This window comes from Gymnoscopelus braueri, assembly GCF_963280865.1.
Source record: "Gymnoscopelus braueri genome assembly, chromosome: 16".
Lineage (NCBI taxonomy): Eukaryota > Metazoa > Chordata > Actinopteri > Myctophiformes > Myctophidae > Gymnoscopelus > Gymnoscopelus braueri.
This window is the reverse complement of record NC_137616.1, coordinates 52123448-52149984: the sequence shown is the minus strand read 5'-3', so window position 1 is coordinate 52149984 and position 26537 is coordinate 52123448. Positions and strand designations below refer to the sequence as shown.

The following is a 26537-nucleotide window of genomic DNA, read 5'->3' as shown; positions in this document are numbered from 1 at the left end:
AGCAGAAAATAGGGTCCATATCCGGGGGGAAATAAGCGTTCATAGTTCAGAGTCCGGAGTTTAGTCTTTCTTAAACAATCATTTTATTGTCGGAATCTTTTATATTAGCAATCAATACACCTGTGATCAAACCAGTATTGCGCGTCTTTGTTCACAGGATTCATTTTATTCCATATGAATTGTCGTCTGCATTTAGCCAATTCTGCAGAGCCCTGTGTTTCTCTAAAACAAGTCATTATATGCACAAACAGCTGACATGTTAGCAACTCCTCCTGGTCCACTCACAAACAAGTTTCTAAGAACAATGGCTTCTGGCCCCTTTACTCTGACAAATGAAAATCTTTCTTTAACCCTATCTATAAAACTATAGCTCAGCATAAACTCAGGTTTATGACATTATTACATAACATTTTATTAGCTTTTGAATAAGTCCAAACATTGACTAGCTGATGCTGTATGAATGTAAATCTAAACCATTAAGATTACTTAAAAGAAACGCACGCTCATCCTGGGTTCCCCAGCTGTTAAGCCCCTCCCCTCTGGAGAGAGCGTCGGAATCCCTTTATCAATGATGTTGCCATTAACTCAAACACAGAACGTATTAATATTATTATCCCACTAAAACGTTTTCCCTCAGCTTTATTATACTAAAGCTCATATCTATCTGTGAATTTTTTGAAAAGACTACTTAACATTTTAAGATGACTTCTGTACTTCTAAATGTACTTCTATCAGTTTGCTGGCTTGAAGGAACGACTGCTGGCGTGTCAACAAACACTTTGCATCATAACAATATTATTATAATCAATTCCATGGGAACAAAGAGGTCGGCCTGGTCTAGTGTTTAGGTTCACACCGCCTGCTCTGTAACAAAAGGCAGGATCTTGTCGGGGTGTAATCTTGATTAACTCCATAGGCTCTATGCACAGCAGACATATTGGGAATGAATTGGGCCCTTTCCTTACTTCCTCCACAGGTGTTACCAATGATACTAATTAAGGCTCTGTTCCATTTAGTGTGGCATAGTGGTTGTCTTATTTTCAAGGACCCCCATAACTCTGAGAGTGTACAAATGGAACCAAATGGACCCGTAAGGGTCCATTTGGTTCCATTTGTACACTTTCAGAGTTACACACCCACCATAAAGGGGCCATTTTATTTGGGAACCAAAATGGAGTGTTTCTAGTGAGCCAACAGGCACGATATCAGCACCCTGACCAGAATGGAACAGAGCCTTCATTAGTATCATTGGTAACACCTGAGAAGGAAGTAAGAAGAGGCCCAATTTCTTTCCAATATGTCTGCTGTGCATAGAGCCTATTGCAGCTGATGACGCAGCTAAAACCCCCAACTAACAACCTTTTGGTCTCCCAATGTTATGAGACACTTTAACAGTTCCTGGGTTATAATGCATTAATATCGTAGTTTTAGTCCTCATATTTCATGTTCCATATTTCATATTTCATAAGCACAGGACCCTAATACACGACAATTGTATTAACATACCATGCAGATTAAATAAAATAAAGGTTTGCTTTATTTAAATCAGACTTCAATATGTCTGTACACGGACTTGTCCGTGGCAAAGACACATTTTAGATTTTCTTTTGTTATAATGTATTTTTTTTTATAAGAACCAATTACTGAATTTCAGGTCTACAGGTTTTCTTCAGAGTGTAGGCTATGACACTATTTATAATGACACTCACATTAAGAGGAGACTGGTACCAGTGGTTATCAAACGTTTTATTTGAAAGGACCCCCATAACACTGAAAGTGTTCCAATGTGGTCACCAGAGAATTCGACCCGGTCAGGTCGACCCGCTTTCGACCCGCTTGGACCGGACAATTCGAGAGAGAGAGACAGAGAGAGAGAGAGAGACAGAGACATAATAATAATAATATGTAAATTGATTTACCAAACAATTATTATTTGTCTGTCAGGGTGAAACAAGCCCAAAGGCTTTCAAGCACAGCCATTGAGATAGACACCTCCTTACCTCAAGCCCTATTGTCTTCTTGAGGTGATAATTAATGAGCACAGCCATTAGGCACGCTACCAGCGAAAGAAAACAGAGGGCAAACTGGTGAAACTATGGGATGCCTATGCAATGAAGGAGTTGGACATCACCCAGCTGCTGGCAGCTGTTGCTGAGGTGAACACGATGCCACACGGGGTCGGACTGGCAAGAGCGGACAGCGAGGTCTAGCCTGGTCTCCTTTCTCTTTTTTATTCCCCCATTTTTTTTGTATTTAACTATTTTTGATAACTTGTTTTTCTATGACTGAAATAGTGCACATTCGATCAGACTCAGCCTTTTTGTAATATACATTTTATTTCACATTTTTTTGTATATACTACTATTTTTGACTTTTTTTTTCGATCATTGAAATTGTTTTACACTGCCCTGTTTTGTCAAATAAAATAACAGTTACGTTCATTCATTTCACCTCTTGTGTTGTGTTTAATGATGGCGACTACTGTAGATCTGCTACTTTCAAATGATTTTAGAGGAGAGGAGGACAAAACAGACAACATTACAATAAGGCATACATTATTATTTCATTTAGAAAAGAAGGTTTACAAAAAACCTTCTTAAAAAAAGTATGCAACTGGGGGAGCATGCTTACAATATTTACTCTTAAATATACTCATTACAATAAGGCATACATTATTATTTCATTTAGAAAAGAAGGTTTACAAAAAAACTTCTTTAAAAAAAAGTATGCAACTGGGGGAGCATGCTTACAATATTTACTCTTAAATATACTCAGGACCTCACCGTCACCTTGTACCTTCAGGACCTCACCACCGTCACCTTGTACTCTACTACCCTCTAGGGGTTACACAGATAATTCGACCCGTACGAGCTGACTCAAATTCGTGGCTGGGCGAATTGTCCTGGGTCGAATTCTCTGGTGACCTCAAAGGTAACCAAATGGACCCGTACGGGTCCATTTGGTTACATTAGAACACTCTAGAGTTAAGATCTGTCAAGATATGTGAATATTAGAATAATAATACCATATTTATTATAATCACTAATTAATCACATTAATGCATTAATTTATAACGAGGATTATAATATCCTGTCCTACATAATTATAGTTATAAGAAACACTAGTTATAGTTATAAAAAAAAAATGATTGTCTTTTTTTTTCTCTACCGGCGCAGTAGCTCCGCAGCCTCCGCCCACCCCACCGTTCCCATTGTCAAGCGGCCCCAGCCAGATTTGCCTCTAATAAACAAGTCTTGATCCCTGTGGCTGTGCTAAACATGTTCTGCAGGTTTTGGCTCTGCCGTCTGCCCTTATTGAAAATTTGAAATGAAGGGTCGCTATGCTGTGTCCCTCCCTCGTCCTGTGTGCACTAACAGTCACTCACTGCATGCACTGATACCAGTGGTGGAAAAAGTACTCAAATGTTTTACTTAAACAAAAGTATCAATTCTGCGAAGTAAAAATACTCTGTTACAAGTAAAAGTAAGTTATTCAAAATGTACTGGAGTAAAAGTAGAAAAGTATTGGTATCAAAATGTATTTAAAGTAGCAAAAGTAAAAGTAGGCTACTCATTATGCAGAAGGTCCCATTTCACAAGTTTTCAAATGTGAAAAAAATGTTTTCTAACCCTTGATACTTTTACTTAAGTAAAACATTTGAGGATGGGACACACTGGGATGGGTAGAGTGTTGTTAACTGTTTTATGGTCATTTAATGAATTAATTAAGCAAAAAAAATCGTACATGCCCGCGACGCAGTGGGTGTCATCACTGTCCCCCCACTATTTAACCCCTTCCGGCGTGCCTGCTTTATATGATCAATAATAATCATATCATATTTATTATCATCACTAATTCGCTACGTGTCTTTACTTGGTGCTGTATTTAAAGTGAAAATAGTTAAATGAATAGCATTAAATTATGCAGGAACCATGTTCTGCTGCACCTTATAATCACACTTTAATGCATTAATTTATAGCGGTGATTATATTCTTCCTACATTATAAAATTATTATAATGTAGGCTAGAATGCTTTAAAATGTGCTATGATTATTTCTATAAAGCATCGTGAGTATTATTATATATTCTTATAACGGTATTTATAGTCTATTCTCTCTCTCGCTCTCTCTCTCTCTCTCTCTCTCTCTCTCTCTTTCTCTCTCTCTCTCTCTCTGTGTCTGTATCTCTCTCTGTGTCTGTATCTCTCTCTCTCTGTGTCTGTATCTCTCTCTGTGTCTGTATCTCTCTCTCTCTCTCTCTCTCTCTCTCTCTCTCTCTCTCTCTCTCTCTCTCTCTCTCTCTCTCTCTCTCTCTCTCTCTCTCTCTCTCTCTCTCTCTCTCTCTCTCTCTCTCTCTCTCTCTCTCTCTCTCTCTCTCTCTCTCTCTCTCTCTCTCTCTCTCTCTCTCTCTCTCTCTCTCTCATCACCAGTCTTTCCACCTCGGAGGAAAGCCTGGTCTGCGTTACTAAAGACCCATATGATCCGGTCTAGGCCACGCCTACTGAAAAAAAAAGGAAAAAAAAAAAAACTCTTTCCGGATTGTCGCCATCCGGTTTTGCGGTGCCGCTTTGTTTTGGTTCCCCAATCCCTATTTAAATGGAATAGAATTTCCCCGTGGGATAATACGGATAATACAGACGTTAAATAGTCTCCGGAAAGTACACTCACATTTACATTTAAAAAATAAGCTAAACTACGCCGCGTCAAGGATTTTATAGGACGGACCTATTTTGGGGTGAGACGTCTTTCCGGTTTGTCGCGATCCGGTCGCTCCCGACCGGATCATACCGGATCATAAACCCGGAAAGGAATGCTGCCCGCCCAGGCTAGTCAGGAAGAGACGCGCCTTGTTTTTGTTTTTTTTACTTTATAACCCAGTATTGTTTTTAAACTTATAGAAACACTTGTATTACTAAGTATGAACTTCAAAGCGGGACTTTACTAACTAGTGAACTTTACATTGAACAACCAACTGTAAACTACACTCTGCAACCTGGTAAGAATATAACGTTTATAATAAAACTGTATGTTATGGGTTTCAGTTAGCTCTGGTCCATAGCGTTAGAAGGAGTTCTCCTAGACGCTACTATGGTACTTTACATTCTTTCTCCTCACACCGCGGTAGCGCAGCCTCTCGTCTTTAGTCAAAATAAAAAATACACTTTCGCTATTCACCAAAACAAAGAGGGTTTTATGGAGTTGAAAGTCTACTCTACTTAGTGGGAACACTCTGATCCCTCCACCTCACGTCTAAAACACACTTTATGTCCAGAAAAGAAAATATTTCAACGGAAGGAAACATTGTTTTTGGTTACTCCACTGCGCCCTCTACTGATCTGGTCAATGGAATTTTCCTATTGACCAGATTATTCCCTCCGGTGAAATAATTTATTTTCTGGACATAAAGTGTGTTTTAGACGTGAGGTGGAGGGTTCACAGTGTTCCCACTAAGTAGAGTAGACTCTCAGCTCCATAAAACCCTCTTTGTTTTGGTGAATAGCGAAAGTGTATTTTTTATTTTGACTAAAGACGAGAGGCTGCGCTACCGCGGTGTGAGGAGAAAGAATGTAAAGTACCATAGTAGCGTCTAGGAGAACTCCTTCTAACGCTATGGACCAGAGAGAAGTTTAAGTTGTCAGAATGCACTGTCAGTCAGTCAGGGTGAATTCTGTCTGACTGTCTGTCTGACTGACTGACTGACTGACTGTCTGTCTGTCTGACTGTCTGTCTGTCTGTCTGTCTGTCTGTCTGTCTGACTGACTGACTGACTGACTGTCTGTCTGTCTGTCTGTCTGTCTGACTGTCTGTCTGTCTGTCTGTCTGTCTGTCTGTCTGTCTGTCTGTCTGTCTGTCTGTCTGTCTGTCTGTCTGTCTGTCTGTCTGTCTGTCTGTCTGTCTGTCTGACTGACTGTCTCACTGACTGACTGACTGACTGACTGTCTGTCTGTCTGTCTGACTGTCTCACTGACTGACTGACTCTGTCTGTCTGACTGACTGACTGACTGACTGACTGACTGTCTGTCTGTCTGTCTGTCTGACTGACTGTCTGTCTGTCTCACCTTCACTTAATGCGGCCCACAGGTTAATATCAGAATAGTGATATATTATTGTGTGTGTGTGTGTGTGTGTGTGTGTGTGTGTGTGGACTCTACACCAGGAGTGATGTAACTCTGATGATGTAGAGGGACACTATGTTTCCACACTCACTCCAGAGGAACACATTACATATACTGTCAGGACATTCTATGTCACACAAAAGTAGCAAAAATAGCCGATCTACAAGCCAAAACGCTTCGCACTGCGACACGTTTTGAGCTTGTAGATAGGCTATTTTTGACATTTCTTTGTGCTATTTTTGAATTGGAATCCTTAAAAGTAACATTTTTATTTTATTTTAAATGCATTTAGTTATACTTATGTTAACTTTACGAACTTAAATACAAATACATTGGACATAAAAAAGACAATAGAATGTTAATACTAGTCATTAAGCTACTAATATAGACTTAAGTAATTAAAGCGGGTCATGTTTGTATGTTTGGATTTGTAAACTGAATCAATAATATATCAGTATTCTGATATTATAGTTTGTTGATTACTTTTGACGCAGAAATGGAGTAAGGTTATTAAACGGTCTTAAAAGTCCTTAAATGGTAACTTTATAAACGTGCAGATACCCTGTAGCCTATACACTTGTACTGTATGTTGGTTTGTTTCATGTGGGGACCCCCTGGGTGTGATCGACTGACTGTTCTACAGTCTTAATGTTAACTCATTTTGGACGGGAAAGGATTTGATTACTTTTTAGACATCAAATCCAAGTTGTAAAGTCACTGGGTGTGTGAGGGCTCAACTTCTGCCAAGAACACACACACACACACACACACACACACACACACACACACACACACACACACACACACACACACACACACACACACACACACACACACACACACACACATATTCAATTCAATTCAATTCAATTCAATTCAATTCAATTCAATTCAATGGGCTTTATTGGCATGAGAAAACATACGTTTACATTGCCAAAGCAGAAAGCACAATACAACAATACAGCAATACAATCAAAACAAAAAATATGTACATTTGAAAGTCAGAATCTTCAATAGATCAATTTCTATGTACCAAGATCCTTTTCCTATCACAGCAACTCACAAATCTTGCTGCTGTGTTTGCACATTGTTGTACTTCGCCTAGCAGATATGGGATTTTTTTGTCATTGGTCATGTTTTCAAAATCTCCGTGTGTGGTTGTAATCTGTGGGAAGTATGTGTCTGTATGTTTGTGATTTGCTCAGGACATTGCTTTCTGTGAGGAAGTTTAGAATTCTGTGGTTGAGGATCATGCAGAGGATCTTTCCGAGGTTGCTGTTTACACAGATCCCGCGGTAGTTATTTGGGTCATATTTGTCTCCACTTTTGTGGAGTGGCGTTATCAGCCCTTGATTCCATGTGCTGGGGAAGAGCTGAGCACGATATTTAGGAGTTTTAGTATGGCTATTTGGAATTTGAGGTCGGTGAATTTTATCATTTCATTTAGAATACCGTCTGCCCCGCAGGCCTTCTTGGTTTTAAGTGTTTTTATTTTGTCTTGTAGTTCTTTTAGGTTAATTTGGGAATCTAGTGGATTCTGGTAGTCTTTTACGGCTGACTCTAGGTTTTGTAGTTTATCTTTTATTTGTTTTTGCTCTTTGTTCTTCTCGATTGGGCCAAAGAGGCTAGAAAAATGGTTCACCCATATATCTCCATTTTGGATGGGTAGTTCGTCCTGTTTTAGCTTATTTAGTCTGTTCCAGTTTTCCCAGAAGCTGTTTGTCTGTATGGAATCCTCGATATCTTGCAGTTGGTTTCTAACATGTTGATCTATTTTTTCTCTTACTGTTTTCTTGTATTGTTTCAGTGTTTCCCCATATTGGAGACGTGTGTTGTGGTTGTCTGGGTCTCTGTGTTTTTGGTTTGATAGTTTCCTTAATTTTTTCCTGAGATTATTGCAATCATTATCGTACCATTTGTCATTCTCAACATTTTCCCTGGCTTTCCTGTTTGATACTTTTAGGTTTGCTAGTGAGGCTGTTAGTTCAAATATATGATTGAGGCCTTCTACTGCCCTGTTTACACTTTCACTGTTTTCTTCAAAGGTTTTTTCTAGGAACTGATCCAGTTGTGATTGGACTTGTTTTTGCCTAATAGCATTTTGGAAAGCTTCTGCGCTGTGTTCATTCCATTTGTAACGTTTTCTTATAGTATGTAGTTTGTTTGGCGTTTGTTCTTTGTGTCTGTGTGTTGATCTGTTTAGATAAGCTGTGGTTCTGTTGTGGTCTGACAGGGGTGTTTGCGGGCTGACTGTGAAAGCTCTGAGCGATGCCAGGTTTATGTCCGTGATAAAGTAATCTACCGTGCTGTTTCCCAGGGATGAGCTGTATGTATATCTACCGAAGGAGTCCCCTCGGAGTCTACCGTTAACGATGTACAGACCCAGTGAGCGACAGAGCTGTAGCAGTTGTGACCCATGTTTGTTTGTTGTTTTGTCGTGATTGTATCTCGGGGGACATGGGAGCTGATGTTTCCCCCTCCTGGTAAGTGTTTGTTTCCCTGTGTGTTGAGGGTGTCAGGCCCTTGTCCTGTTCTGGCATTTAGGTCTCCACAAATTACAATGTGACCGTGTGCCTGGAAACGGCTGATATCCTCTTCTAGTGTGGGGAAAAAGTCCTCTGTAAAGTAAGGGGATTCAATTGGGGGGATGTAGGTGGCACACAGGTAGAATTTTGTTTCGGTTGTGGTAAGTTCCTTGTTTAATTCCAGCCAGATGGAAGAAGTTCCAGTTTTTACTAGCTTAATGGCGTGGATTAGTTCTGATTTGTACCATATTAGCATACCTCCAGAGTCCCTTCCCTGGGTGACTCCTGCCAGTTTTGTAGATGGTACCACTCTTGTGTCTCTTGTAGAACAATGATGTCTATGTTTGCAATCTCTTTGGCAAAGTCTGGGGTTATGCTCTTGATGCCAAGGGCAGTCGACCTCAAACCTTGTATATTCCAGGATGATATAGTGAGTGATTTGTACTCCATTGTTCACATTGTTGTTACATTCCAGGGGTTCTGCCCTGGGCCCATGCTGTGTAGAATTCCCTGAACATCTGCTCGATGCTGTGTGTGCTGGGGATGGCTCTGGTCACCGCCTGTGCGTATGTGTATGGTTGGAGAGGGAGGGGGAGAGTGGGCGGTGGTGAGGCTGATGCAAGAGTGTATGGGATGGACATCAGTGGTGTGGGTGAGCTGTGTGTGGGATGAGGTCTGGGTGGAGCAGTGAGGATATGCATCAGGGGTGTGGGTGGGCCACCCTGTTGTGTGGCATGGGGTCTGGATGGGGCGGAGGGGTGTCTAGGAGAGGGTCTGCTAGGTTGATAGGGGTGGTGACGTCTAGTAGAGTGTCCTCTGTGTGCAGTGCGGTGTCCTCTGGGTGTAGGATGTTGTCCACGGTGGTTGCGTGTGTAGGGTGTTGTGTCTGTAGGATAGTCGCGGTCGAGTGCGATGTCCTTCAGGCTCTTAGCAAAGGTTGGGATATCAGCCTTGCGGATGTGTACCTGGTCGTGTAGGCTTCCCTTGTGCAGGGTTGGGTGTTCTGCGAAGTGGACCTTACTCTTCCTTGCACAGATTCTGGAAGTCTGTGCGTTGATTGCGTTGATGTAGTCGTATTCGACGTCGCCTCTGTGTAGCAGTGCCGAGATGACTACTTCTGCGTTGGGGAATGTTGAGGTGGCTTTTTCTATCATTCCCTTGGTAGATGTAACCATCTCGTGGTCTTCCTGTACCCATATGTCGTTTGTGCCGGTGTGGATTATTATGTGGCTGGGGGAGCCCAGCCAGTCCCTTGTCAATAGCTCCATTGCACGTGTTGTGTTTCGACATCTGATGTGTTCAACTCTGTGCTTTGGGAAGAGCTTTCTTGCATCGATGTATTTCCCATTTGAGTCAGGCACACACACACACAGGCACACACACACACAGGCACACACACACACACACACACACACACACACACACACACACACACACACACACACACACACACACACACACACACACACACACACACACACACACACCAGGGGTTGACACTAAGGTCTCAGAGGCACTGAAAAGTAAATTGTCCATTATAAAATGATAGGTATTATTTTTTTTATTACCGTTCAATTGGGGTGGGACACATGCCGTACTCGTCTCACGCTCACGCCCACCGGTATAGTAGAGTTAAATAGTCGCAACGTTTTTTCTACATCTCATTGTGGCTTTTTAAAGTAGTTAAACAAGTGCCTGGCAGTGCAAATATTTAATTGGCAAATGCAAAAAAAGTGGCTACTCCTTTTTTTTTAAATAATATTTTAAAGTGCAATAACAGTAAAAAATAAATAAAAAATAAATAAAACTGTAGGTCTGTTTTAGCAGCAACCACTGTAGTGTAAACAAAATAAACCACATCTCTCATTGTGGCTTTTTTTAAAAGTTATCAGGCAGGTATCATCTTGGACATGGATTAACCCAATTAAAACAACACCAGAAGAATCTCACTTAAGAGAACTTTGTCAGTCAGGTTTTTCTTGAGGAAAATTATCATTTCTGCTCTCTCTGGTGTAAGGCGGTTTCTCTTTTCATCCACTACGTTGGATGTGGTGCTAAACAGTCTCTCACTTTCAACTGAGGTGGAGGGGGCACTGAGGAATTTCAATGCAATAGCAGCAACTGCAGGAAAGCTATCTTGTTTTTTTCCCCCAGAACTGGAAAGGGGACTCAGAGCAAGGAATTGTTGGCTCTTGTAAATACTTTTGCATTTGAACTAGAGCAACATCACTCTTACCCCCTGTTCCAGGATCACCTTTCTCCTCTAGAATGTCATCATACAGAGTCATCAAGCTGCTCTTGGGTCTGCTCTGGCTTGGATCAGCTGCTTCCATGCGAGGCACCTTCTCTGCTGGCTCTGTTGTTTCTGAAGCTAAATCTTCTTCAGTAGCTGCTGGCTCTGTTGTAGCTGAAGCTGAAGCGGCTCCATCATTCAGTGTTTGCTCCATCTTCCTAAGACAGACAGACAGACAGACAGACAGACAGACAGACCATCTTTAGACTACAGTTCAACATGTTATCTAGTTTGTGCAGCATTTCACATTTAAAAACACAGCCAACAACATTGTATTGATAAAACATTGAATACATGCTGTCTTACCTGTCTTTGTAGCGTGGGTCCACTAAAGTGGCTACCGAGTACAGGGGTTGACCTTCGGTGGTGCTAAATCTTCTGTTGACAGCTTCCAGAAGGGTACGCTTCATTGTTTTGATTTCACTGTCAGCATTGGTCTCCCGAGTGAGCAGTCGTTTCAGGACGGTGATGGCTGGGATCACATCGGTTGCAGTGGAGGTCGCTGAGCTGATGTTCTTTGATATCTCCTCGAAGGGTTCCAGTACTGTCACTGTTTTTTCCAACAATGACCACTCGTTGGCTGACAGTGTTGCTGGCAGGTTGTGGTCCGCTTGATATGCACAGAGGGCTCGTTTCTGTTCCAGTATATTATCATATACAGCAAGCCGTTCCACCTTGTCTGAAGGTCTTGCTGAAGACGTTTTGTGTCCTGCTGTAGCTCTAATTGAACGTCTTCAAAGCGGGACTGTGCATCTTGAGAATGTTTGAAATTAGTCACTATTCTCCTTGCATTGGCGAGGGCATCATGTACACTGCGCTGGGAGAGAATCCCCTCGAGAACAACTAGCTGCAGTGTGTGTGCCAAGCAGCCCAAACTATCAACCGGCACCTCATCCATCGCCTTTTTCATGTTACTTGCGTTGTCTCGCAAAATTACATGTACTTTAGCCAGTGGGATCTTCCAGTTATCCAGCATCTCCTTTATTGTGGTTTTAATCAACTCGCTGGTGTGTGAGCCCCTGCACTCTTTAACCTGCAGCACCGCGCTGTTAAAAGCATAATTCTCCACACTCACCCAATATTCAGTGAGACGTATTAGCGACATTGGGCTAACGTCAGAGGACCAGATGTCAGTAGTGAAACTCATATTTTAACATCTTTTAACTGAACTGCTAACCGCGACGACACTCTGTCGTATAGTTCTGGTAAAGCAGTCTCTGATATGTATTTCCTGGACGGGATATTATATTTTGGCTCAAGGTGTTCGATCAGGCTGCGAAAGCCAACATTATCAACAACAGAGAGAGGCTGATCATCCAGCACAATGAAATTGAGCACCTTCTCTGTGATTCCTTTAGCCTTCGGGGCGTCTGCAGAAAGTTTTTCACGCTTCTTGAAAGCATCAGGGATCTTCGGCTGTGTGCATTGTTTTTCTCGTTTAGCTTGCTCCAGCTCCTCGTGTTCTTTCTTGTGGTGTTTTTGTAGATGCTTGCCCAAATTGGTGGTATTAAACAATGAAATATTTTGTCCACCCCTCGGAACATTGGCTTCACATACATTGCACTTTGCTGTGCTGCTTTTTGGCGTCTCAATCGTAAAATATCTCCAAATTAAGGACATGTTTACTTTTTTTGTGCCGGCTCCACCAAACTAAAACACTTCCTTGAGCGGGGCTACTGCGCGTCTGTAGGTAAGCGGAAGACTCGCCCCAAAACTCATGGCCCCATTGTTTTTTCGCAGACCAGCGGTTCTTGTATTTGTTTTACTGAGGATAAGGTTTGAAATAAGTTTAGGTTTTTGCCCCGTTTTACTAAGGTTATGTTTAGGAATAAGGTTAGGTTAGGTATAGTTTACTGAGGTTACGTTTAGTAATACCGCCGGATTACCCCGGGGCGACTGTGTTTTTGGACGAGCATTTTTGGTGTTCAGTCTACAGGCTTCCCATGCTGCGAAGCAGTGAGAGAAGCAGCGATGAAAAAAAGTTTGCTGGATAAGATTGTGGGATCGTTTTATTGAATAATACTATATGCTAAAACGTTTGATTATGGGTGTGATTATTTTATATATTTATAAACCAGAGACTTTTTTTTTTATCGGAACGTGGATCAGTAACGTCATGTTCTATGTCCGATACGTGAATTAAGTCATATCGGACCCCGATACCGATACGGTATCGGTATCGGCGCATCTCTAGTTCTGTGTTCCTGCTGTGTTTTGACTTGTTCTGTGTTCCTGCTGTGTTTTTCATATGTTCCTTGTTTATTAGTATGTTTTTTACTTTACCTTTGTGTACTTTTATTATGTAGTGATGTCCTAGTGTTTCCTGTTTTGTCTAGTTCCTGTTACCTGTGTTGTCACACCTCCCTGTAATTACTAGTTTTCTCCAGCTGTGTCCTGTTGGTCCCCCAGCCAATCACCTGTGTCCTGTTGGTCCCCCCAGCCAATCACCTGTGTCCTGTTGGTCCCCCAGCCTATCCCAGTGTTGATTGTCTGTTGAGTTCACCTGTGTCTAGTTAGCCTGTGTCTATTCATATGCCCTTGTGTCTTCAGTTCACTGTTGGTTTGTTGAACGCAGTCACTGTGTTCAGTCCTTATTCTTAGTGTCTGTCTGTATCCTAGAGCTTTACTTCCCACTGTTAGTTTCCTAGTGTTTTCCCTTTGTCCATTCTCTGTTTAATGAATCCCCTGCATCTGAACCGTTCTGCCTCACTGTCTGTGCTTGGGTCCTACACCTCTCTGCCTCGCACAGTGACACTGGGAAAGAAGGCTTGAATGAGCTGAAATTCAAACAACACTGTGTGTGTGTGTGTGTGTGTGTGTGTGTGTGTGTGTGTGTGTGTGTGTGTGTGTGTGTGTGTGTGTGTGTGTGTGTGTGTGTGTGTGTGTGTGTGTGTGCACAGAGCGCTCTGGCCACGTTCAGGTGTTCAGACTGAAATCTGGTGTTGTGTTTATAAAGATGGTTGCGTCCCCGCTCAAACGCCAACTTGCCTGGTCGGGCCAAAAGCAAACTCCACCTGCAAGTGTTCTTTACCTGCTACGTGCAGTCAGGCAACCGCTAGTGTCAACCCCCACACACACACACACACACACACACACACACACACACACACACACACACACACACACACACACACACACATTAATTGTGTTTAAGGTATTATTCCAACAGCTCACACATCTTGCTGCTGTGTTTGCACATTGTTGTACTTCATCCAGCAGATTCTTTAGTCATTAGTCATGTTTTAACACTCTCTTTGGGTGATTGTGATCTGTGGTCAGTATGTGTCTGTGATGTCTTGGTGCATCAGAGACATCACAGACACATACTATGTGTCTGTGATGTCTTGGTACAGTGGACAGGTGGTCAGTATGTGATGTCTTGGTACAGAGGACAGGTGGTCAGTATGTGATGTCTTGGTACAGTAGACAGGTGGTCAGTATGTGATGTCTTGGTACAGAGGACAGGTGGTCAGTATGTGATGTCTTGGTACAGTAGACAGGTGGTCAGTATGTGATGTCTTGGTACAGTGGACAGGTGGTCAGTATGTGATGTCTTGGTACAGTGGACAGGTGGTCAGTATGTGTCTGTGATGTCTTGGTACAGTGGACAGGTGGTCAGTATGTGATGTCTTGGTACAGAGGACAGGTGGTCAGTATGTGTCTGTGATGTCTTGGTACAGAGGACAGGTGGTCAGTATGTGATGTCTTGGTACAGTAGACAGGTGGTCAGTATGTGATGTCTTGGTACAGTGGACAGGTGGTCAGTATGTGTCTGTGATGTCTTGGTACAGTGGACAGGTGGTCAGTATGTGATGTCTTGGTACAGAGGACAGGTGGTCAGTATGTGTCTGTGATGTCTTGGTACAGAGGACAGGTGGTCAGTATGTGATGTCTTGGTACAGTGGACAGGTGGTCAGTATGTGATGTCTTGGTACAGTAGACAGGTGGTCAGTATGTGATGTCTTGGTACAGTGGACAGGTGGTCAGTATGTGATGTCTTGGTACAGTGGACAGGTGGTCAGTATGTGTCTGTGATGTCTTGGTACAGTGGACAGGTGGTCAGTATGTGATGTCTTGGTACAGAGGACAGGTGGTCAGTATGTGTCTGTGATGTCTTGGTACAGAGGACAGGTGGTCAGTATGTGATGTCTTGGCACAGTAGACAGGTGGTCAGTATGTGTCTGTGATGTCTTGGTACAGTAGACAGGTGGTCAGTATGTGATGTCTTGGTACAGAGGACAGGTGGTCAGTATGTGATGTCTTGGTACAGAGGACAGGTGGTCAGTATGTGTCTGTGATGTCTTGGTACAGTAGACAGGTGGTCAGTATGTGATGTCTTGGTACAGTGGACAGGTGGTCAGTATGTGATGTCTTGGTACAGTGGACAGGTGGTCAGTATGTGATGTCTTGGTACAGTGGACAGGTGGTCAGTATGTGATGTCTTGGTACAGAGGACAGGATGTCAGTATGTGATGTCTTGGTACAGAGGACAGGTGGTCAGTATGTGATGTCTTGGTACAGTGGACAGGTGGTCAGTATGTGATGTCTTGGTACAGTGGACAGGTGGTCAGTATGTGTCTGTGATGTCTTGGTACAGAGGACAGGTGGTCAGTATGTGATGTCTTGGTACAGAGGACAGGTGGTCAGTATGTGATGTCTTGGTACAGAGGACAGGTGGTCAGTATGTGATGTCTTGGTACAGAGGACAGGTGGTCAGTATGTGATGTCTTGGTACAGTGGACAGGTGGTCAGTATGTGTCTGTGATGTCTTCCTTGTTATTCGATCTGGAAAAATTGCCTTTTCTCTATTTCTGTATCTTTTTGGCAAAGAAAAACGACATTTAACTGCCTACAACTATGGAACGGAACGGATGATCGCAGCGGCACACCCCCCCCCCCCCCTCTTCATTCTCAACCATTACCATTCTCAACCGTAGCCTGTAAGCCAAAATTAGCTGATCTACAAGCTCACAACACTTTGTGCTACAACACGTTGTGAGCTTGTGGATCTGCCATTTTTGGTTTAAAACCCTGGCATGCAACAACTGTTATAATAAATCGACCATACTCCAACCAAGAATCCTAAACATTCCCTTTAATCCATATATTATTATGATTTACTTTTTAAATTTTTATTTCAAGGACCCCAGTAACTCTTTGAGTTAAAGACCTGTAATGAACCAGTAACTCTGAGTTAAAGACCAGTAACTCTGAGTTAAAGACCTGTAATGAACCAGTAACTCTGAGTTAAAGACCTGTAATGGTCAATCTGAATATTGTCCTAATGTGTAAGCCTAACTCTATCATCATGGGATAATGTGAATCAGGGGGAAAACTCTGTGTGTGTGTGTGTGTGTGTGTGTGTGTGTGTGTGTGTGTGTGTGTGTGTGTGTGTGTGTGTGTGTGTGTGTGTGTGTGTGTGTGTGTGTGTGTGTGTGTGTGTGTGTGTGTGTGTGTGTGTGTGTGTGTGTGTGTGTGTGTGCTAGCGCGCGCACAGAGTCCTGCAACGGGCCGGGTACCCGCGGATACCCGACGACAGAGTCCTGCAACGGGCCGGGTACCCGCGGATAAGCTTGTACAGAGTCCTGCAACGGGCCGGTAGAGTAGACAGGGTACCCGCGGATACCCGACGGGTGCCCGCGTTTGACGGGTGAAAATTTTACTTTGATAAAATCACGGGTACGGGGACGGGCGGTACTGAACTAATCGTGGGCGGGTATCATTTTATTGTGAAAATCAGAGAGCACTGTTTCCGCCCAAACAACGTCACTTGTGTATCTTAACACAGCACAACTGCATGGAGCACGCTGGTCAGTTATCTTAACTCACAAAAACACATTGAACATCCTGTTAAACCTTCAAATTAAAACCATCTGATGACGTAAACAACGACACATGTGTGCTGCGTAGATGCGCGTTCGCGCGCGTGGCTTAAGCTCGCTCCTCCGTCTTCACTTGATTTCTGTACAAACCTGACCACTGAATGTAGCGCTGTTGTTGAAGGCTGCTATCTTTTTCAACACACTTTTCAATAGGATTTACATTTTACACGGGTAAACGGGTTGACAACGGGTCGTTTATTTGACAGGCGGGGCGGGTCTGGTTCGTATTTTAAAATAATCACGGATGACGGGTCGGTCCACGGATCTGAGTATTGATGGGCGGGGCGGGCGCGGGTTCTCAAAATTGGACCCGTGCAGGACTCTGGCTTGTATCTGTTGTCACTTTGCTCTGTCTGATAGATGTCCTTAAACTCCAAACGGGATGCCAGGTTACATGTTACAGGATGATAGAGATCAAAGTTGTTGATCAAAGCCCTTCCACTGACACAGTTTGTCTTATGTGTGTCTTCTCTGCTGTGCATCATAGATGTGTTAAAGTCCAGAAGATGAGTGTCTCTGGGGACAGAGTGGAGGAGGGAACAGAGTCTCCAGCAGCCAACAATGAAGACAAACCACCAGACTCAAGGTAACATCACTGCTTCTCACTCACTGCACACGGCCAGTGTGAAGCATGTTTGTTACTACGTTGCTTATGTCTAACATAATATGTCTAATGTTTTGGATACATATTTATAGTGTGCTGATTAAGTTTTAAATGAGTAATACACCGCCTGGACGTCATCTTGACTGAGATTCATAAAGGAGTAGCTTTATAATTAAAATCAGGTGTGTTTGGAGGAACGTGAGCTATGAGAATCAAACAGGTGAATGAAATGTCTCTATTCATAAGAGTTACAGTATAATTGGAAAACCAGTCAGATTGAAAAAGGAGCGCTCGAGTTCACCACCCGCAGTACAAAACGGGCGCTCCCACCCTGTCATATATTGTGATCAATTCACTCTGATTGTGATCAGCCTACCCATTGGTATACTGACACTGACACCTGTTGGTGCTGCTGAACTGTGTAAGCAACACTAGAGGGCGATGCAAGCCAAGGCATCTCATTCTCAGTTATGTGACAGACCTGTGGTGAATAAACTAACCTGACACAACGATGAGCTCGCGGATCAACCGTGTATTTCGGTGAGCGGCGCCGCCGTGCGACGGAGCTGAAAACGGGCTCGAAACGGGAGCTACTACTAAAGCTAAGCTACTAAGTTAAAGCTAAGCGGCTAACCATAGCAGGGGGTAGCAGGGTTTCCTGCAGGAAAAGGTTAGCCTAGGGGGAGGCACGGGGGAGAGACCAGTCGCACGTGTGCACGAAAACGTTTAATTAATTCATGAATTTTTATTTTTTTCACTCAAAATATTAGAGTGGGTGTGATGATGGAAAACACAACTTCATTATGCTATCGTTATTCACATTTATTCAACATTGTGTTTGGCATCAAAACCAGTTTAACTACTTTAACCCTGTACATCGGCTATTTGAAAATAGCAGATCTACAAGCTCACACTGTTAAAAGTTGTGAGCTTGTAGATCAGCTATTTCATTTTTTCATTTTTAAATCTTGAGATAAATGTACCACAAAAAAATCATCTTTTATGGGGGACAGTTGGCACTAAATAATTTCTGATGGGGGTCCGGCATAACTTCCGGGTACGATGATGTCACGCGCATAGCCTCTATAAAGAACATCAACGTCAACAGTAAAGCTTTTCACATGGAAGGCTTTATGAGCGGTTTGCAGCATTCTTATTTCCACACGTCGTTTATTTTTATTAATTAATTTGCAGTGAGAGGCAGATCAGTGAGCCACGCCCCCGGACAGACAAAGTCCTGTGAAACTGACGTGCGGACGCAGTCATGCTCATCTCATGCACACGTGCTGGAGTTCAATAGTTTTGGAAGTTTTTCTAAGTGACTCACGGGTAAAGAAGGCTTAACACAAGCTATTATCGTGAGGTACATGCCACTGTTTGCCTTTAGCTGAAGCCTAACCTCGTGTCACTAGGCTTTCCACCACGGAGGGAAAAAAAGCTGAAGCTTGCATGGTGCGCAGGGTAGCATCTATCTACACTGTACATAGACACAAAATGTAACGATATACTATAGATTATATATCGTTATATATATCGTTATATCGTATATATCGATGGTGCACGCAGCACGCTCTCCTCCTCTGCACTGGACGTGTGTGATGAAAACACAACAGCCCTTTGGTCTAGCCTTGGAGCTGGACATTTTAGCCATCGTTATATATATCGTTATATCGTATATATCGATGGTGCACGCAGCACGCTCTCCTCCTCTGCACTGGACGTGTGTGATGAAAACACAACAGCCCTTTGGTCTAGCCTTGGAGCTGGACATTTTAGCCTCTGCGCCCCCCAGAGGCTGTATTGGTCTGCCGGAAACCCTGCGTAGGTAGGGACTGCTCAGCTGTGTTAGTTTGGACCGCTCGCGAGGCAGTGTTGACGTCTTGGAGGTACATTACATTACATTACAGTCATTTAGCAGACGCTTTTATCCAAAGCGACTTACAATAAGTGCATTCAACATAGGTAGGGAACGAAACTACTAATCACCAGAAGTCTTGAGTGCATTTCCTGCAAAAACAAGCAACCAAGAGTATACCTAGCGCTAAGGTAAAAGTGCAATATATCAGCTACCTATTTCCTTAAACAGATGAGACAAAATAGCAAAGTCAAATGAGCACGAGCTAAAACAAATAAGTGTATCGACTAAACAAGATCCAATAAAACAATACAAAAATAAAACAAGAGTTCGTACAACTAGTTAACAACAAGTAGGCCAGGCAAAGAGGAAGGGTAGTGTTTCCTGAAGAGGTGGGTTTTCAGCCTGCGGCGAAAGATGGCCAGTGACTCTGCTGTCTTGTTAAAAAAGGTACCTAGACTAGAGGGGACAGAAGACTCTGGGGGCGACGATGATTTACGATTCTGCCCCTATCGGGACATAACTCAACATAAGACACTTTGAACGTTTTCATTTGACAGAAAGTAATTAGGATAGTTTTTTAAGGGGCTTTTGATGTAAGAATACACAAAATAAATCTTTTTTTTGGCAATTAATTATTGTTAGGTATGTCCATATTATGACTACGGATATGCTCTAAAAGGGTTGAAAATGTATGTTTAATTTCACCACGTCTTTAATGTTAGTTCATGCTATTAAGGATTGTTCATCAGGAATATATGAGTCAGAAACAGAGTGTTGTGTGATTGATATGATTCCAGAAGTGACGACCAGAGACAGACACCAGAGTCTCCAGAACACAGCAATGACCCAGACTCCCAGACAAAGTAAGTAACTGTAAACTTTAATTCATGTTAGCTTAACTCTTTCACTGCCAGGAATTAATGAATACATTTTACATCTACCGTACCCTTGCCAGTGAAAATGGCGATTTACTGTACCTTTGAAAAATCATGGAATATTCTCTGTGACCGCCGTCCTCACGGACAGGGGCTCGTTGCATGCACGGGGATCCGGTAGCGTCGGGGAAAAAAGATTAGCCGGCTGAGATCCTCCATTCCAGAGCTATGGCCGTTTACATGTGGCTTTAAAAAAAATAATACTTTAAAACAAAAGAAATCTGAGAAAAAAAATACTTTTGTAATTCCTTTAACTCTTTTAACTGCCAGAGTAAAATTGTAATAGAGTCACCCCAGTGACACTAAAACTAGTGTTTTTACCTACCTTGGAAAAATCATGGAATATTTTTTATGCACTGTGGACCAAGTACCAATTGACTCGAAAACGCGTCCAGGTCAGGAAAAGAGTTAACATGGAAGCAGCCGATCTTTTTTTTTTTTGATCACGTGATTTCTGGTTGTACTCTGCTTCTGTGTTCATTCAGAGGTGACGACCAGAGTCAGAAACCAGAGGCTCCAGCAGCCAGCAGCACAACGAGTGGCATCTACTCTTCAGACGTCAGTGATGAACCTGGACCTTCACACTCAAAGTAAGATCACTGATGAATTACGATTCTGTCCCTTTCGAGACATAACGCAGACGGCGCTGAATCGACTGAAGGTGACTTTGCAACGCTCTGCAAAGCGTTTCATTTGTGACAAAGTCAATGTTTTAATATGTCTTGAGACAAAGGGCCAGTGAATCAACGTCTCATCTCTCTGGCCCCTCCCCTAACAGAGGCCATGTGTTGCCGGGCAGAGTAGTGGGGTCGAGAATCAGCGGTCTCATCAAGAAGCTCACCACGGCTCAGAAGAGTGCAGAACTACCAACACACTCCAGCTGTGAAACCTTCCCGGGGCTCCATGGAGAGGCCTCTCTTCCCTTCAGCAGGTGAGTCAGTGGCAACGAATTACAGCGAGCAATTAGAGGGTTAAAAAGAGGGTTAAAAATGTATTTTTCATGTCACCACGTCTTTAATGTTACTTAATGTTATTAAGGATTCTTCATCAGGAATATATGAGTCAGAGTGTTGTGTGATTGATATGATTCCAGAAGTGACGACCAGAGACAGACACCAGAGTCTCCAGAACACACCAATGAACCAGACTCCCAGACAAAGTAAGTAACTATAAACTTTAATTCATGTTAGCTTAACTCTTTCACTGCCAGGAATTAATTAATACATTTTACATCTACCGTACCCTTGCCAGTGAAAATGGCGATTTACTGTACCTTTGAAAAATCATGGAATATTCTCTGTGACCGCCGTCCTCACGGACAGGGGCTCGTTGCATGCACGGGGATCCGGTAGCGTCGGGGAAAAAAGATTAGCCGGCTGAGATCCTCCATTCCAGAGCTATGGCCGTTTACATGTGGCTTTAAAAAAAAATACTTTAAAACAAAAGAAATCTGAGAAAAAAAACACTTTTGTAATTCCTTTAACTCTTTTAACTGCCAGAGTAAAATTGTAATAGAGTCACCCCAGTGACACTAAAACTAGTGTTTTTACCTACCTTGGAAAAATCATGGAATATTTTTTATGCACTGTGGACCAAGTACCAATTGACTCGAAAACGCGTCCAGGTCAGGAAAAGAGTTAACATGGAAGCAGCCGATCTTTTTTTTTTTTGATCACGTGATTTCTGGGTGTACTCTTCTTCTGTGTTCATTCAGAGGTGACGACCATAGTCAGAAACCAGAGGCTCCAGCAGCCAGCAGCACAACGAGTGGCATCTACTCTTCAGACGTCAGTGATGAACCTGGACCTTCACACTCAAAGTAAGATCACTGATGAATTACGATTCTGTCCCTTTCGAGACATAACTCAGACGGCGCTGAATCGACTGAAGGTGACTTTGCAACGCTCTGCAAAGCGTTTCATTTGTGACAAAGTCAATGTTTTAATATGTCTTGAGACAAAGGGCCAGTGAATCAACGTCTCATCTCTCTGGCCCCTCCCCTAACAGAGACCATGTGTTGCCGGGCAGAGTAGTGGGGTCGAGAATCAGCGGTCTCATCAAGAAGCTCACCACGGCTCAGAAGAGTGCAGAACTACCAACACACTCCAGCTGTGAAACCTTCCCGGGGCTCCATGGAGAGGCCTCTCTTCCCTTCAGCAGGTGAGTCAGTGGCAACGAATTACAGCGAGCAATTAGAGGGTTAAAAATGTATTTTTCATGTCACCACGTCTTTAATGTTACTTAATGTTATTAAGGATTCTTCATCAGGAATATATGAGTCAGAGTGTTGTGTGATTGATATGATTCCAGAAGTGACGACCAGAGACAGACACCAGAGTCTCCAGAACACAGCAATGAACCAGACTCCCAGACAAAGTAAGTAACTGTAAACTTTAATTCATGTTAGCTTAACATGGAAGCAGCCGATCTTTTTTTTCTTTTGATCACGTGATTTCTGGGTGTACTCCTCTTCTGTGATCCTTCAGAGGTGACGACCAGAGTCAGAAACCAGAGGCTCCAGCAGCCAGCAGCACAACGAGTGGCATCTACTCTTCAGATGTCAGTGATGAACCTGGACCTTCACACTCAAAGTAAGATCACTGATGAATTACGATTCTGTCCCTTTCGAGACATAACGCAGACGGCGCTGAATCGACTGAAGGTGACTTTGCAACGCTCTGCAAAGCGTTTCATTTGTGACAAAGTCAATGTTTTAATATGTCTTGAGACAAAGGGCCAGTGAATCAACGTCTCATCTCTCTGGCCCCTCCCCTAACAGAGGCCATGTGTTGCCGGGCAGAGTAGTGGGGTCGAGAATCAGCGGTCTCATCAAGAAGCTCACCACGGCTCAGAAGAGTGCAGAACTACCAACACACTCCAGCTGTGAAACCTTCCCGGGGCTCCATGGAGAGGCCTCTCTTCCCTTCAGCAGGTGAGTCAGTGGCAACGAATTACAGCGAGCAATTAGAGGGTTAAAAATGTATTTTTCATGTCACCACGTCTTTAATGTTACTTAATGTTATTAAGGATTCTTCATCAGGAATATATGAGTCAGAAACAGAGTGTTGTGTGATTGATATGATTCCAGAAGTGACGACCAGAGACAGACACCAGAGTCTCCAGAACACAATGAACCAGACTCCCAGACAAAGTAAGTAACTATAAACTTTAATTCATGTTAGCTTAAGGAGTTTCCATCAGGAATGTACTGTGAGGTTTACTGATTGTGTACATGGAGGAGGAATGGAAGGGTCTCTCTCTAGGTCGTCCTCAGACGAGCCCTCCATCGTTGCTTCCAGTCATCCCGACTCTCCATACATCTGGCCAGCTCATTGGTGCTATGGGCTCCTGCATCCTTCTTGGGCGTGTCCACATATGTTGGTGTGGGGCGTCCTCTTGACCGGTGCCCATGTGTTGGTTCCCACAGCACCAGTTTGCTGGCTTGCAGCTCTCGGTGCCTTTGGCAGTGTCCTGCTAGTCTCATTCTCCTTACAGCAATCTTCTCGCTCACCCTTGGTATTCCCTCATACAGGATTATGTTGGTAACATGCGCACTCTTGCTGATGTTAACTCTTTAACTGCCAAAAACGGGAATTCCCGTCCGATGGCTCTATGGCTATCATGGCCAATGACGGAAAGACGAAAATATGAATTTTTCTGAATTTTTTTTTGGTTTATCTCAAAGGAACTAGGAGATAACGCTATCCAAAAAATTCCTGCTCCATTCACTTCAATGTTAAAAAACAAACAGAGGAAAAATGCACCTTTTTCCTGGCAGTCTGGCAGACACAGTCTGAAATAAGTCTGGCAGTGAAAGAGTTAAGCACTGCACGCAGCATCCTGGTGTAGCACCCGTCCAGGGACTTCTCAAGGGCTGGTTTCAGGGTCCAGCATTCACTGCCATAGAGAAGAACGGACTCTACTGTCGCGTAGAAGAAGCTGAGTTTGATTTGGCGGGGGAGATTGGAGTTCCATACACTGGTCATGCCATTCAGGGCCCTCCATGCAATTGCCTTCCTCACTAAAGGGTGGGGGTCCACAATAATGCTTTACATGGAGGAGGAATGGAAGGGTGGGGGTCCAGAATAATGCTTTACATGGGCATGGGCTTTACTCTTGCCTTCTGTCATGAACCAAGCCCCTGTTTCACTAACACTAAGATCACTCGTTCACAAACCATTTACCAATAGAGAAATTGTATGTCTCCTCGGAACCGAAACCAGTGAAAGCAACCGATCTACAAGCTCAGAAACACGTTGCTATCTGAAAAGTTTTGATATTGTAGATCGGCTATATTCAGAATGAAGTATGTCATACATTGAAAAAACATACCCTCTCAAATAAGTATTTCGGGTTATCTTTAACAATTGCACATGTATTAATTGACACAATCATGTTGTGTGCAATGCAACTTTAATGAAATCCGCATCAAGAGAGGCTTGAACTGGCGACCTTCAGGTTGTGAGGCACACGTTTAAGCGAGAAGCCATTGGACCAACAGATAAGAACCTGTGAAAAAGGAGATAACACTGATGATACAGTTTCACGCAAATAGCTGAAAAATCCTGGGTTTAAGTGTTTTTCAAACTGCTCAAAATTGCGGACAATCTAAGGGCGGAGCTTACTGGTCAACGTGATACATGTGTTCCTCATGAGTCAAGGCACATGTGTAAGCAGGTTTAATGGCTGTCGGCCAAACGAGGCATGACTTTTGCCTGTTTAAAGTTTGCATTTTCAAAAAATCACTATAGCGCCCCCCTTTGACCAATTGGAGTAAGATTGGATATTTGGAATGACCCTGTACATTACTGCAATTTTTCAAAGAAATGTGAGTCTGCATGTATGTGTTAGGGGCAGATGAATAATTGTCATAAAACTGCAATATTCATTGGCTCATTAACACTAGCATGACTGGGGTTTCATTATTCCACACACTGCCTGAAAAGCGGTCATTTTGATCCCCAAATCAGGCTATTCTATTGGTCACTGTCTCCCCTCCGTGCTCCAGACGAGCTCACACCTTCTCCCCCAAACAGTGGGGGTTCCATTGTCTTCTAAATAGCTATTAACATCTCAATTGCACTCTGCTGAGTCAGTGAGCTCACTCACATATGTTGTTGCAGGTAGGCAGAAACATAATAAAATAGGCTAACTTGTAATGGTAACTGCAGATTCTGTATGTAAAATCTTTATTTAAAAAAAGCGTATAAAACAGCTCGATCTGTAGCAGTACATTAAACTCTTGAGTGAAACGTGGATATCCTATATGAAGCCTCTGTCTAATTACGTGACTGTCTCCATTGTCCAAAACACATGGATATCTCTTGACAAACCAATATTATTATTATTCATAATAATACTATTCACATTATTTGCCTATTATGCCTAAGCATAAAGCGTCTCCTTCTATCATCACTTTCCACGTCGCTGACAACAGCGCAACACGTGAACACGTTGGTATGTTTCCACATGTGCCCAATCCTGCGCAAAATATCTGATTTACAAGCACAAAACAGTTGCTGCGTGACAAGCTGTATGCTTGTAGATCAGATGTTTTTCCCGCGGCTTTGCAATGAAAGTGAGAGTTGAAAATGGGTTGCCAAATTTTGAGAGAGAAATAAGCAGGCAGGTCTATGAAAACACAAAATGAAGGAAAACATTGCATTGTATTATGGGGTTTATAGCCGAGGCTAATTTGCAACCCCAGTCCCTGGTTAGACCTAATAAAAAATCATTTACAAAAGGACATGCATGAAGCTCTAATCTAAACAAGTACGAAAAAATAAAATTCCCAAATTACATTCATGAATGTGAATTCAACAAGTGTATCCCTTTTACTGGGTACAATGACTGAATTCGATGAGGGAGAATTTAAAGGTAGGGTAAGTGATATTTTTTGGTTAAAACAAAAAGTATTTTGTTAAAAGGTTAAAACACTATATTCTGATAGTAATCATTGCTATAGAGTGTTTTTTCAATAAGAGATGTCTCCCTGTCTCTCCAGCTCTTTAATAAACAGAAAATACATTTTTCGGTAGGTGTCAAAATCTCAGCCAATCAGGAGAAAGTACCCATTTTTAAGCTTAATTTGTATAGTGTTCCAGTTCCAATTTTGTCTGCTCATTTCTTAGTGTCATCACTTCCAATTTCACTTGTTTAATCTGTATCCTGATTGAGTTCTCTGTCCTGGTTGGATAAAATAGGAAATGAAACTGAAACTGAAACGAAAATGCATTTTCTGTTTAATAAAGAGGTGGAGAGACAAGGAGACTCCTAATACTGAACAAACACTCTATAGCAATGAGTACTATCAGAATATAGAGCT

At 42.7% G+C, this 26537-nt stretch overlaps 1 protein-coding gene across 1 annotated transcript in view; it reads left to right on the top strand.

The window, feature by feature from the left end:
- The first annotated feature begins 4863 nt into the window (after window positions 1–4863).
- Window positions 4864–26537, top strand: part of LOC308102525 (uncharacterized protein) — a 152717-nt gene continuing 131043 nt past the window's right edge. Inside the window, exons 1-9 of the mRNA XM_080452267.1 lie at window positions 4864–4995; window positions 17303–17401; window positions 20075–20140; window positions 20991–21143; window positions 21306–21371; window positions 21927–22031; window positions 22220–22372; window positions 22523–22588; window positions 22992–23144. Coding sequence (XP_080308393.1) covers window positions 17322–17401; window positions 20075–20140; window positions 20991–21143; window positions 21306–21371; window positions 21927–22031; window positions 22220–22372; window positions 22523–22588; window positions 22992–23144 — 842 coding nt within the window. The 5' untranslated portion in view covers window positions 4864–4995; window positions 17303–17321. The remainder of the gene's footprint in view (window positions 4996–17302; window positions 17402–20074; window positions 20141–20990; window positions 21144–21305; window positions 21372–21926; window positions 22032–22219; window positions 22373–22522; window positions 22589–22991; window positions 23145–26537) is intronic.